Source organism: Nannospalax galili, unplaced genomic scaffold (genome assembly GCF_000622305.1).
Source record: "Nannospalax galili isolate Female #2095 unplaced genomic scaffold, S.galili_v1.0 scaffold334, whole genome shotgun sequence".
Classification (NCBI taxonomy): domain Eukaryota; kingdom Metazoa; phylum Chordata; class Mammalia; order Rodentia; family Spalacidae; genus Nannospalax; species Nannospalax galili.
This window is the reverse complement of record NW_008336888.1, coordinates 24739-39366: the sequence shown is the minus strand read 5'-3', so window position 1 is coordinate 39366 and position 14628 is coordinate 24739. Positions and strand designations below refer to the sequence as shown.

At 37.9% G+C, this 14628-nt stretch overlaps 1 protein-coding gene across 1 annotated transcript in view; it reads right to left on the bottom strand.

The window, feature by feature from the left end:
- LOC103732839 (carboxypeptidase Q-like) overlaps positions 1–14045 on the bottom strand; it is a 322354-nt gene extending 308309 nt beyond the window's left edge. The window contains exon 1 of the mRNA XM_008831564.2: positions 13788–14045. Within this exon, the coding sequence (XP_008829786.1) occupies positions 13788–14045 (258 nt within the window). The remainder of the gene's footprint in view (positions 1–13787) is intronic.
- Between the last annotated feature and the right edge of the window lie 583 nt (positions 14046–14628).

Here is a 14628-nt window from a genome sequence, read left to right as displayed (position 1 = left end):
GGTAAAAAGACCCCAAAGAAAGGTAGCCAGTTGCTTGGCTAAAAGTCAAAATGCCGTTGGGCCTGTTGACAACATACTCTGTTCCAAAGGTCAAAAATGTCAACAGTATTTGAGAGCTTGTATCTAATCCTTAAAAGATTTTTAGGGTTACCTCTTTAGAGGGTGGAATGTTAGAGTACCCAAAAGCCCATAAAAATAAATAAATGAAAGAAGAAAAAAAAGAAAAAGAAAAAAGTGATGGGGCGATATGGGAGGTGTTGGAAGGGAGGGAGTGGGCACGGATTTGATCAAAACACCTTATATGCATGTATGAAATTCTCAATAAAGTTTTTGTAAAAGTTAAAAAAATATCCAATGCCAGGAATGGACTATCTCTTTTTTTAAAATATATTTTTACTGAATTTTTGAGATTTTCATATAATTTGATGGTATTTATATCCACTCCCTTATCTTCACCTACCCTTATTTCCCCTGCCCAATTTAATGCACTGTATTATATATAATAAGGCCTATAGAATCTAATTTGTGTTCACAAATGTCCTTCAGTTTGGTTCATCCACTGGCACTTGGTTAACTTACCAAGAGTCGCATGCTTAAAAGAGACTGTCTTTGCCCCTCCCAGCAGACATCTGTTGCCACAATTTCCTTAGGTGTGGTTGGAGCTTCTTACCCACTTCCTTATGTCTATCCTTGAATTTTTTTTTTCTAGTTTGAGCTTTCATGGGACTTGTGCATGCTGTTACTGTTGCTGTGAGTTTATATGAATAAGGGACACAACTCCTTCTTTTGAAACCAGGGGCCCCACAGATCCTCAAATAATACTGGACATTGCCTCTGTTTGTACCCACAAGAACTTCACAGTAAGACCCTTTTCCTGAAAACACTACATACATGCACTGTAGAATAAAACAAGGAGAAATCTAGCTGGTGTTGATTTCAAAGCTTCATCTTATTGGCTAGCTTTCTTGGTGCTGGAAGGTGCTATGCATGCTACCAGAAGAGAAAATTAATCATCAGCCTCGTGCATGCTTCAACAACTAGCCTGGCAATATATGCCCTCTGGTGCAACAGTTGCATGAATATTATGGGAGTAACCCGCTACTCTCTAATTCAATTTATAAGATGAATTCAAGGCATAAGATGGAGCCCATGCCTGACACTGATATCATTTCCAGGAACCTGAGGCTAGATAGGTCACAGACCATAGGGAGAGCATAATACTATTATTCTGCTAAATAGATATAGTATTGAAATGATTTCTCATGATTTATTGTTATAACCATTTTATTGTTATAACACATCTCTCAACTCTCACTAGAGAAACTCCCTTATGTAGAAGAAGGTGAATAACACAGAAGCTCACAACTGGCCAATGTGTAGAGAATAAGAGACTTCAGAGTGCTTTTCCCTGAATTGGATGCCTATATTCAACTTCTGCCTCACAAGGCTCAGGGATCATTGCAGAATAGGGGACAGAAAGATTGTAAGAGCCAGAGGTTCTGGATGACCACAAGGAAAGTTTACCAGACAGCTGGTCAGTTACTCATATGAGCTCACAGCAATGGTGACAACATGCACAAGTCCCATGCAAGCTCAAATAAGATAAAATCCTAGTATAGGGATGGGGAAGTGTGTAAGAAACCCCAACCCTACCTGAGTTACTATTGGCAACAGATGGCTGCTGGGAGGGGGAGAGTCAGCATTTTTCAGAGGTGTGACTCTTGGTAGGTTAACCAGGCTCCAGAGGATGGACCTACAACTGAAGGACATTTGGGACATAAATTCATCAACACACACACACACACACACACACACACACACACACACACACAAGTATATGAAATTTGGCACGGAGAAGTAAGAGCAGGTGCAGATAAGGACATCTAAATATGATCAAAATACATTTCATGAAACATAAAAATTCAATAAAAAAGTGAGAAAGTGGGCAGGATGTCTGAGAATAACAGAGAACGTTTGTTCTGTAGGCAGCCCGGGGTCACTGAGAGTTTTAGGGTGGATCTGTATTTTACTTCATTCAGGGCAGTATATGCATTAGATTAGGCAGAGACTGAGAATCAACCAGGTTGACCAGCAACATTTGTTGAACATGCTGCCTTTTCTCTTGTTTGTATTTTTGACCATTTTGCCAAAATCAGCTGGCTATTAATGTGTGGATTTAAATCTGGGTCTTCAATTCTATTTCATAGATAAATGTGTCTGTATTTATGCTGGTACCCTGCTGTTTTTAATATTATAGCTCTGTAGTATAATTTGAGATCAAGGATGATAATGCCTCCAGCAGTTCTTTTATTGCTCAGGATTATTTTGGCCTGGGTTTTGTTTTTGTTTTTTTTTTTTTTTTTTTTTTTTTTTTTTTTTTTTTGTGTGTGTGTGTGTGTTTCCCCATGAAATTTGAGTTTATTTTTTCAATTCCTGTGAAGAATTGTGTTGTAATTTTAAAGGTATTGCATTGGATTTGTAGATTGCTTTGGTAAGATGGTTGTTTTCACAATATGAATCCTACCTATCCATAAGCATGGGAGGGCTTTCCATCTCCTGGTATCTTCTTAAATTTCTTTCTTTACTGTCTTAAAGATTCTATTCTACAACTCCTTTACTTCCTTGGTTAGATTTATTAAAAAATTTTATAGCTTTTGAGACTATTTTGAATGGAATAATTTTCTGATTATCTTTCTTAGTATGTTTTTGGCTGGTATATAGGAAGGCTTCTGATTTGGGGTGTTAATTTTGTATCCTGCTACTTTGCTGAATGTGTTTATCAGCTCTAGGAGTTTTCTGGTGGGGACTTTAGGTCTTTTATGTACAAAATCATATCATCTTCAAATACAGATAGTTTAACTTCTTCCTTTCCAATTTGTGTGTCTTTTATCTCCTTCATTTGTCTTATTGCTCTAACAAAGACTTTAAGTATTGAATTTAACAGGAATGGAGAGAGTGGACATCCTTGTTTTGTTCCTGATTTTAATGGGAATGCTTTGAGGTTGTCTTCATTTAGTATGATGCTGGCTTTGAGCTTATTGTGTATTACCTTTATTATGTTGAGACATGTCCCCTGTATCTTTAGATTCTTCATGACTTTTGTGATGAATTAATGTTGAATTTTGTCAAAGGCATTTTCTATATCTAATGAAATGATCATGAGGTTTCTGTCCTTGAGTCTGTTTATGTGGTAGATTACATTTATTGATTTACATACGTTGAGCCATCTGTGCATTTCTGGGAGGAAGCCAACTTGATCATGTTGGTTAATCATTTTGGTGTGTTCTTGCATTCAGTTTGTATTTTATTGAGGATTTTTGCATCTATGTTCATCAGAGATAATGGTCTATAATTTTCTTTTTTGTTGGGTCTTTATCTTGTTTTGTTACTAGAGTAATATTGGCTTCATAGCAAGAATTTGGGAGTGCTCCTTCATTTTTTGTTTTATGGACTAACTTGAGGAGTACTGGTATTAATTCTTCTTTGAAGGTTTGGTAGAATTCTGCACTGTATCCGTCTGGTCCTGAGCTCTTTTTAGTTGGCAGATTTTTAATTACTGCATCTATCTCACTTGTTGTTATGGGTCTGTTTAAATTGTTTAGGTCATTTTTATTTAACTAGGATATGTCATGTATATCTAGAAATTTATCCATTTCTTTTGGATTTTACAGCTTATTGGAATATGGTTTTGTAAGTATGTCTTATGGTTTTCTGAATTTCCTCATGGTGTGTTGTAATGTCTCCCTTTCCATCTCTGAGCTTATTAATTTGGAACCTCTCTTGCTTTCTTTTGGTTAATTTGGTTAAAGATTTGTCAGTATTATTCTTTTCAATGAATCAACTCTTTGTTGATTCTTTGCATTATTTCCTTCATTTCTGTTTCATTATTTTAAGTCTTGATTTTATTCATCTCTTCCCATCTACTCTTTTTAGGTGTCATTTGTTCTTGGTTTTACAAGGCATTTGTGTGCATCATTAATTTATTTATATGAGATGTTTCTAATTTTCTGGTGCAGGATCTTAATGCTATAAAATTTCCTCTTAGGAATGCCTTCATTTTGTGTCCCATAGATTTGAGTATGTTGTGTTTTCATTTTCATTCAGTTCTGAGAATGTTTACACTTCCCTTTGATTTCTCCATTGTTCCAATTTTCATTAGTGTGTATTGTTTAGCTTCCATCAGTTTTGTACTTTCCCCCATTCTTATTGTTAATATCTGTTTTCTTCCTTTGTGGTCAGATCAAATACAAGATGATATTTTAATTTTCCTAAAATTTTGGAGACTTGCTTTGTGTTCTAATATATAGTCAGTTTTGGAGAAAGTTCCATGAGCCACTGAGAAGAAAGTGTAATTTTTTTGTTTTGAGGGGTAGAATGTTCTGTAGATATCTGTTAGGTACATTTGATTTATGTCCTTTAAATGCAGAGTTTCTTATTTTGTTTTTGTCTGGCTTTCCTGTCTAATGGTAACAGTGGAATATTCGAGTTACCCACTATCACTGTGTTGGAGTCAATGTATAATTTTAGATCTAATAGATTTTCTTTTATGAAACTGGTTTCCCCTGTGTGGTGATATATGTTTAGTATTGTAATATCTTCTTTCTTTACATTTCCTTTAATGAGTATGAAGTGACCTTCTCCACCTCCCCTGACTTTTGAAGTCTATTCTGTCAGATATTAGGATCGATACACCTGCTTGTTTTTTCAATTCCATTTGCTTGGAATAACTTTTTTCATCCTTTAAATCTAAGGTAGTGTTGATCACTGATAGTGAGGTATGTTTCTTGGAAGCAGGAAACTGATAGAATCTGTTTCCTAATCTAATCAGTTAGTCTGGGTCATTTTACTAAGGATTGAGACAAGTAATATTGAGAGATATTATTGATCAATGTTTATTAATTCCTGTTATTTTGGTGTTGTGGTGTTGTTTTCGTTGACCTCTTTTGGCTAATTGCTTTGGGATAACTTATTCTTTGCACATTCTTGAGAATGTTTAATCTTCTCATCAGATCAAAGTAGTCCACCGAGTACTCTTTGTAGAGGTAGTCTCATGGACATTTGTGTCTTACATTTGTCTTTATTATGGAAAGTTTATTTTCTCCTTTGATTACAACTGATAGTTTTGGGTACAGTAGTCCACTCTGGAATCTGTGTTGTAATGCCCAATCCTCCCCTGGAAGACCCGCGCACATGCTCTCTTGGCTCCCAGGCCCATGCAATCGTCATGCCTGATCAACAAAACTGATACAGGGTATTCTAAGCTACAGTTTGGGGAATAAAGATATTTATTTGGGCTTACCAACAAAGCTTATGCTATCCAGGAAGGGACCACTTACAAAGGCATGGATGCCCATGGGCCCTTTCCTCTACATCTCAGCTGAGCTTTTGAGATCTACCACCATCAGCACCCCACCAAGATGGAGACTTTTCGCTGTTTCCAGGCTTCCTCCGTATCTGTCCTTAGATTCTCCCTCTCAAACAATTGAAGCCAACTGATTAGTTGGGAGGGGTGACTGAATCTAGTTCTCTCAGAGGACATACCTAGCCAACAGTGTTCTTTCATGATTGGATATGTGTCCAAGCCCTACTCACTTACCTTGTTTCCATGGAAAGTCAGCGGTTATTCTGATGGAAACACCTTTGTGTGTGATTTGATCTTTCTCTCACAGAGCTTTCAATATCTTTTCTTTGTTCTGTATGTTGGCCAACCTGGTCAACATATTCTGTGTTATTTTAGATTTGACATTTTATTTGATTGAGTGATCCATTTCCCCAATCGTGTCTTCAAGACCTGATATTCTCTCCCACTTCCCTTTTCCTCTCTTCCTCTAAGCTTTTTGTTTGAGCTCCTAAGTTTCTCATTTCAAGTTTTATTTCAGTTTGGCTTTTCTTCAGAGATTCTGTTTTTTAAATTCTAATTTAACGTTTTCGATGGATTGTTATTTGAGTCAACTGTTTATGTTCTTATTGTCTTCATTCAGTTTCTTATTCATATCCTCTTTGAGTTTCCTGAACAAGTTTATAATTACTATTTGAAATCATTGTCTTATAAATCTGCTAGGTTGTTATTCTTAGGAATCATCATAATGGGGGTACTAATTTCTGGAAGAAATATATTATCTTAGTTATTCATGTTGTTTTTATTTTTTCTATGAGACCTTGGCATATGGATTTGTGTGGTGGTGTTTCTTAGTATGCGTAGGTGATCTCATTATGTCGAAGGGTTGTTTGTATTTTTATTTGCTGTTTCTCCAGCTTAGTCGAGTAGTGCTTGGTGTTCAGTTTGGGGACCACATTATGGTGATGTGCAAATGTAGGCATAAGAAGTGATCTCAGTTCAGATGAGACTTTTGTGTTGTAATTCCAGTATTGACTTCACATTGTTCTGGATAAGCAGGCTGGGTGGATGCTTGGTAAACAGGTCGGCTGATGGGTTAGGCTGGAGATATCACAGATCTGGAGCACACAAGGATCCTAGTGATCCAAGCAGGCCTGATAACAGAGATGGTGGGGCAAACTCACCATGGCAGGTCTGGTAAGGGCAATGATCCCAGGGACCCAAGTAGCCCTGAGAGCTGAGATTGCAGGGCACAGTGAAGTCTCAGAAGAGGCAATCTAGGACCTTAGGTCTGGAGGAGCACACAGGACTGGGTGTGCAAGGATCCCATTGACCCATGCAGCCCTGAGAGCTGAGATGGGTTGGGCACTCACTAGGGCGGGCTACACCTCCTACTTTTTACTTCTTGCATTTTCACAAGCTGTCCTCTGTCCAGGAAAAGATAATGTTAATATCCAGAAAGACAAAATAACCTATAGAGCCTAAGATTCAGGATTTAAAGACCATATTTTCTAAACTCAGAGCTAAACGTCTCTGCAATGTTGTTGCTATATATAGTCCTACCGTTTGACACATGCTAGATACTCAACAAATGTGTGGTGAATTAATGAATAAGCTGTATAATGAGAGTAAGAAAATGAAGCATAAGCTGCAGTGGATCTCCTGACTCTGTCCTAGCATTCTCAACATATGTTTTATGTTAAGATGATGCAAGAAAACAATGTTCCATACTAAAAGTTTGGGGAATGCTGCTAAGCTACCCTTAAAGAATCCCAATGCATATCAGGACATTAAAATTAAATTAAAGGATTAAGAAATGTCAGCAAAAGGGAAAAATATGTTTCTTTTGAATAGAGGAGTTCCTAAGTGTATTTAAATACAGAATTAAAACCCACGAGTACCCGTACTCATGAAATAATTCTCTGCTCCAATGCCAGCTTTAGGAAGGCTCTCTATTTTGTCCAAATACCACCCAGCAGCACACAGAGAGTGCATTCATCACACATTTTTTGTAATATATTAATGTATTTTGTTTTACATTTTAATTAAAAGTTTATAGTGCCATGGCAATTTTCAACATATACATATATGTAATGTTGATCTATGTCAAGAATAATTATATTTGTGTAGTGTTTAATTATTTGTTTTCCATAGTAGTAAAGGATTATTATTTCTACTATTCTTCTTAAGAGTTACTTATTGTTTGAGAATTTCATATACGCATATCATGTTTTTCATAATAGAATTTTAGGGTTAACATACCCTTGGGCTTTTCTAGACAAAGTTGTTCATTCTATAGGATTAAGTGACCCAAGGTCATTCAACTTGTTTCTGGCAGAAAAAAGAAAACAAAACAGAAACAAACCCTTATGCTAACCCCATTCTTCTTTCAATTATTCCGTATCAATGATTCTCAGTCTCAGGTGACTTTAGTCCCCCAGGGGACATTTGACATTGTCTACAGACTCTTTGGCCAAGAGCTCAGAAAGTGAGAGATGGGGTGGGAGGAAGAATGATACAGGTGAAGCCCAGAGCTACACCATCCAACAGTGTGCAGGCTAGCCTCCACAATAAAATATATAATCCAAGAGACAACAGTGATTATGGTGAGCAGCCCAGGCCCACCCTAGACAGTGCCTGGTTTAAAATTAGTATTTTCATTCAGACATTTTCCACTATCCTTCAGAGTATAGGAAAGTTGTCATTCAAATGCAGGAAAAGAATGTTATTAGAAAAAGACATGTATAAAACCAATGTCCCTCACCAAGGCTTTATCAAAATAGATATGCATACTATCAACTCTAATCCTCCCCCTAAATCTGAAACAACTTGTTTTTCCATACTTTCCCCTCAGAAGAATTTGTGAATATGTTAACATTTTGGAAACTGCATATCCTAAGAAAATCTCAAAATAAGATTTAGGAAATGTCTTAAGAATAAAAGGAATTGGGCCATCCCCCAGGAGACAGCATCAGAGAACCCTAGAGATGACAGAGTCAGGAAACTGGACTTTAAGTTCAATTTGCCCTCTCATCAGGTAGGTTTGAACATCACTCTCTTTCTTGTGCTATGTGCTTAATTATTTATTTGTTAAAGTGGAAAATCATGGAAGCATCATAAACTAGGCCTGGTACAGGACTGAAGGCTGATTTCAGAGCAGGATCTATCCTGTACTGGGGTACATACAGAAAACAATGCCCACAAGGCAGCCCCTGCACTATAAGAACCACCGTCTGTCTGTCTGTCTGTCTGTCTGTCTGTCTGTCTGTCTATCGGAAGTATGTTTTACCCAGTTTCCTCATTGTGTTAATTTAGTATGATTAGATAAAATGTTAACATTGACCATGTTTAGGCTAGACAAATGGTGTTTCTTATCTATTTTTTTATATAAATTGTGAGTCTAAAAGCACTAAAAATAAAGTTTCTTTAAGTGGTGTGAATGATAAGCTCTATTTTGACTTCTTGTGAGGGTTTCTGCTCCACAGATCCACCTGACTAGTGAAAGTGAACGATGTGAACAGGGTCACATGAGAAGAGGGCATCAAAAAGCAATTAGCACCACAGAAGTGTTATATTCATCAGATTCTCTTCCAAAGTGATAAGGAGTCAAAAAATAATAGCCCAAGAAGCAACTCAAGTGGTATCCCACTTGATTGAGGGAGGATTCATAGAAGAAAGAGCATTTGATGCTCTTTCAGAGGACCTGGTTCCAGGTACCCACCCCAGATAGCTCACAACTGAATGAACTCCAGATTCAGGGGATCCAACACTTTTTTCTGTCCTCCATGGGCACCCACATACATGCGGTATATGTATAAATAAACATATATATGTATACACATAAATAAAAAGATATGCAAACTATGTATACTTAGTGAGGTTCTACACATACGCAGTGAGATGTAGGGGCTATGCTAGTATAGATTATGGGAACTATCACTGGAAATTGCCAACTAGCCACTCCCTATTAGAATACCTTCCTCTTTTCTGCCTCCTCTAAGGATATCCTGCATGTCCAACCTGCAGATAATGATAATCTCAACATACCCTTTTATTTTATAGAGACAATTTCTGCTGCAAATAATTTCCTCAGTCATTTAGTACAGCTCTTCTTTAATATGCCATTTAGCAAAGCCAACCTAAACTATCAAACCAGCCTTATGTCACTGTCAGCATTAATAATAATACAAAAGTAAAGTGAAATGGTATTAGAAAAGTTTGCCAAAATTTAGAAGAGCAGATCTTTCCTCACTGAGCTGTGAAGAAATAGTTCTTAGTGACTCTAATGATCTTCCTTCCACATTCTTCATTGCCTTTCTTTCTTCACTGATGAACGGTAATATATTCCTTCCTCTTCTTATGACTACCTCCCACCTGACCTTCCCCCAGTATTCTTCCTCTTCACCCCTTGTCCTCTGCCTCTCTTCAGCTCTGATCACTCCCCTAACATGTAGCTTCATTTCACGTTTGTCTTATAAGGAGTAGGAGTGAGATACCTATGAGCAAGGAAATACCATTTGTGACCATAAAATACAAATTTGAGCTCAACAGAAAGAGTTTGAGAGAGGCTAGAAGAAGAAGAAATCAGGAAGAAAGTGCAAAGATCTGTAAGAGGCAGTAAGAGCAGCAAAGGAAAGGTGGGAGCAGATAGTTTCAAAACTATGCCGAACATAGATTGGATAGGATATCATGCCTCGCTGTAAGAAAGTGAGAAAGAAGAGGGATTGGAAGGTAGGATGAGGGCTGAAGAGATTACTCAGAGGCTAGGAGTGCATGCTGCTCTTACAGAGGACCGGAATTCCATTTCCAGCCCCCTAGGTTGGGTGGCTCACAACTGCCTCTAACTCCAGCTCCAGGGGATCCAATTTCCTCTTCTGGGTTCCAAAGACACTGCACTCACATGTACAGACCCACATCCATACACACACACACACACACACACACACACACACACACACTCACACAAAATTAAAAATAAAAGTAAGTAAAAACAAAAATAAGAAAGATAGGTTGCAGGGTTGGAGAGATGGCTCAGCAGTTAAGAGAACTGAGTGTTCTTGTAGAGGACCTGGATTCAATACCCAGCACCCACAAGGTGGCTAATAACTATCTGTAACTCCAGTTCCAGGGGATCTGACACCCTCTTCTGTCTTCTGAGGGCATTGCACGACACAGGTGCACCTACACACATGCAGGCAATACTCTAAAAACATAATAGAAAAATAATAAATAAAACAAGAAAGGTTTCATGAAGTTTTGTAACTACTGATAGGTGGGTATAGCTCAACCAACAGACACAAAAGCCCAGAAAAAGAATGGGAGATGAGAGAGATGATGCATTCAGGCTTGAATATATGTTGAGTGGCATTCAAGGTTGATTTGAACAATATTGAATAAGGCTCAACCGGGACAATTAGCTAGACTGAAAAACTCAGAAAAACTTCAGATTTAAAGATGGTGAAAATTAAGGAAATCCTCAACCATTTCCTTCTTTACTTATTCTCTTAATCTTAATGAAACCAAATATGAGATGAGAAGCTACTGTGTGATCATTCTCGGGACAGGAATTAGAGAAAAGGAAAAGACAAGAAATAAACATGGTGGTAACAGTGTGCTTGAAAGCTCTGGTGAGAAATCAAACAGTGGTACAGAGTGTTGGGATGAGGGGAGTTAGCAGAGGAGGCTTTCTGGAAGAGATGGAGAAGAGGACAGAATTTACACAGGCTCATTAACCAATCTAATCAATCTAATAAATCTAATAAGCTTGCCTCTTGTCTTCCTAGTGGTGCCAAGTAAGTTATAAGCCACAGTCTCTCTGAAATGCAAACACTCAGACTCAATTCTACTATACTAATTTATATTTCCCTTATGGAAGCCATGCTTTTAGTTGTTTGTAGAGAACACATGTTAATCTATTTTGTATATCTTTTAAAAATATTGTATGTATTATTTTTAATGTCTAAGTATGAATGTATTGGCTGCATGTATGTAAGTGCATCTGTGTCATGCAATGCCCATGGAAGTCAGAAGAGGGCCTCAAATCCTTTGGAACTGGAGTTACAGATGGTTGTTAGCCATCATGTGGGTGCTGGGAATCAAACCTGGATCCTCTGCAAGAGCAGTCAGCAATATTAACCACTGAACTATCTCTTTTAACACCTATTTTGTACATCTTAACAGCAAAGCATTTATGACCAACTCTTGGGATGCTAGGTAGCACTGTGAAGGACATGACATTTTATCTTTAGTCTTGAGTGTTTTCTTTTATATATTAAAAAATTCTGCGCATATGATATATGTGTGTATGTGTAGGTATGGATACATGTGTGCCACGGCACATATATGGAAGACAGAGAACAGCTTTCTGGGAATAGGCTTTTGCCTTCCCCCATGTTGAAGCAGGATCTCTCTTATTTCTGCTGCTGCACTTAGTACTCCAGGCTAGCTGGCCAGCAAGCTTCTGGAATCTTCTGTCTCTGTATCTCTCCTTAATAGTGCTGGGATTACAGATGCACACTAACACATTTGGGATTTCATGTGTGTTTGGGGGATCTGGACTCAAGTAGTCAGGCTTATGCTGCAAGCACTTTTGTCCAGTGAGTCACTTCCCCAGCCCCAGTCCTGAGAGATTTCTAAAAAACACCCATCCACCCACAGGGAAAAGGTGCTACTCCCGGAGAATGTAGAGAATGAAGCATATTGATAGAGTCCAGGGTACTTAATATTCAAACTACCCAGCAATTACACACTGGGTATTCATGTAAAAGAAATGAAAGCAAAAGTCTACTGGAAGACTAGGTCAAGCAAGTTCACAGAAGTTTTATTAACGATAGTCAAAACCTAAAAATCACTACATGTCCAGAAACTGCTAAGAAAATAAGCAAATTATTGTCCATCCATATAATGAAATACTGTTCAATGCCATAAAGGAAGAAGGAACTGAAATATGAATAAATCTTATAGATATTACGTTGAGTGAAAGTAGCCAGGCAAATTGCATGAGTACGCTTACGTGAGAAATTCTAGAAGACATGAACCATAGTTGGAGCTAGACCATTGCTGGTTGTTAGGAAGAAGGTACAGAAAGAACTGAACTGCAAAGAGGTTCAAGGAAACCTTGGAAACATTCTTATTTTGATTGTAGCAATGGTTACTGTATACATTTTCAAAACTCACTGAATTACACACTTAAATCTGATAAATTATAACTGACATAAAGAGACTCCAGCTGTTCAGGCTAGAAAACCTCCATGGCCTTCTGGAAGCTGTCAGAGCCAGCATTGTCTTAACCTTCTGGTTCTTGAGAACATCTCTCCTTAAACACCTCAGCCTCAGACCCTGATACTCCACGGCTGTTACGGACAAAGGATCCCAGAAATGCACTTACTCCACCACCCACCCTGAGATCCAGTTTCAGCCTGCTCACCCAGACAGCTGACAATACATAATTCTAACCCCTCCCCAAGTGAGGGTCATACTGTAAACGAGCCTGTGTGGAAGTCTCATTTCTCTATCACCAAACCTCATTGCTTCCTTTTCCTTTCACCCCACTGACACTGTCAAAAAAGTATGTCTGACATTTCTGAATAACTTAAGTAGTATTTTCAAAATTTTAGTTGCTACTAATAAAGAAGATTAATGTCAGAAAGCATATAAAACCTGTTGTTTGCATACTTTATTTCATATGAAGTAAAGGTAAATTCAGTGATTATCTGTAATGTGTGAAACACTTCTAGGCTATCTCATGCAGTCCTCATAGTAATTCTGTTAGTAGCACAGGCCTTTATAAAGGCATGCCTATGACAACCGTTTCTTTGTAGATAGGTCTCTCAAACCCACAAAGTAAATAATTATCCCGTTATTTAACATCTGGCTAGTGTAGGTCAGCTTTTAAGATCATTTGATACAGACAAGAAATCTGGACATCGTACCTAAACTGTAGGTAAAGCTTGGCTTAGTATTTCTAGTTCCCTGATCTTGGGTCCTTTCATAGTCACTTACTAGCTGTGCACAGACCTTGGCAAGTGAGTTTCTTTCTTTGTTAGTTTCCTTGCTTATGTAATGAAGAAAATATATTCTACATCACTGAGCTTTGAAATGATTAAAAATAACTCATAAAATAAACACAGTGTAAGTACAAACTCATGCTACATGATTTCCAGCTCCGAATGAAATAGATGCAATACATTTGTGTAAATAATATTCTCAACTGCTCAGGGATGAAATTTCCACTCTGTGGGTTCTACTCTGTCCTTGAACTAGTCTTGCCCTTCTTTAGTATAGTGAAAGTGTTAATGGGAAAATAGAAAACCTCAGCCTTTGATGAGCCTGTGAGGACTGTGAGGACCAAGTCTATAGATGTGTGTTCTCTTTTCTCAAAGAATTTCTAAAAATAGATACTTGACCAGAATGCCCTACTATCAGGTAATCATCTATCTCCTTTACTCACCTGCTGCGGATACTTGCTCCCAGTGACCTCTGCTATGGTGTTGAAGGAATCTGTATCTGGGTATGTCTTTGCTCCCATCTCCAGGTGAATGACAATTGTGTTGCCGTGAGAAGCCATTCTTGATATCATTTCTGCATCTTCCACTGTAATACAGGCGGTTGGAATCTTGGGTACACCATCTTCATATTCCTGAGTACCTGTGTGAGGACTTGAGAAAAGGTACCACCAAATTACCTTAAAAGCGATCAATCCCTTCATAATTCCACCAAAGTTGACCCCATGTTGGCAAATATTTCACTGAGTCTGATTCAACCTCATTCCTTGTATCCATGCTTTGCACCCTTTACTCCATTTTCATGCTATTTGCAGTTCCATGATTGTCTCCTACTACTATTATATATATATATATATATAATTTTTTGGTCTTTTTTGAGACTGGGTTTCCCAGTGGCCCCAGCTGGCCTGGAATTCACTATGTAGACCAGGCTGGCCTCAAACTCACAGAGATCCGCCTGCGTCTGACTCCCAAGTGCTGGGATTAAAGGCGTGTGCCACTACGCCAGGCGGTTGTATATATATAACCTGCTTCAAGTAATTTCTGGGAAAATGTGTTAAAAATTGCCTCTCTTTGGAATAAAAAATAAAAACTTACAAAAATCCACCCCCCCACAAAAGTGATCAATCCAAAGCCCCTATATATTGACATCGGCTTTCACTGATCTTTGCATATGTAGTGTAGGAACATTTGTTTTAAGTTTGAATATAACTTCTATTTTTGATAAAACTATGCAAACTTCAATTTAATAATTATCTCATTGACATCTTTTTTGTAATCATTTAG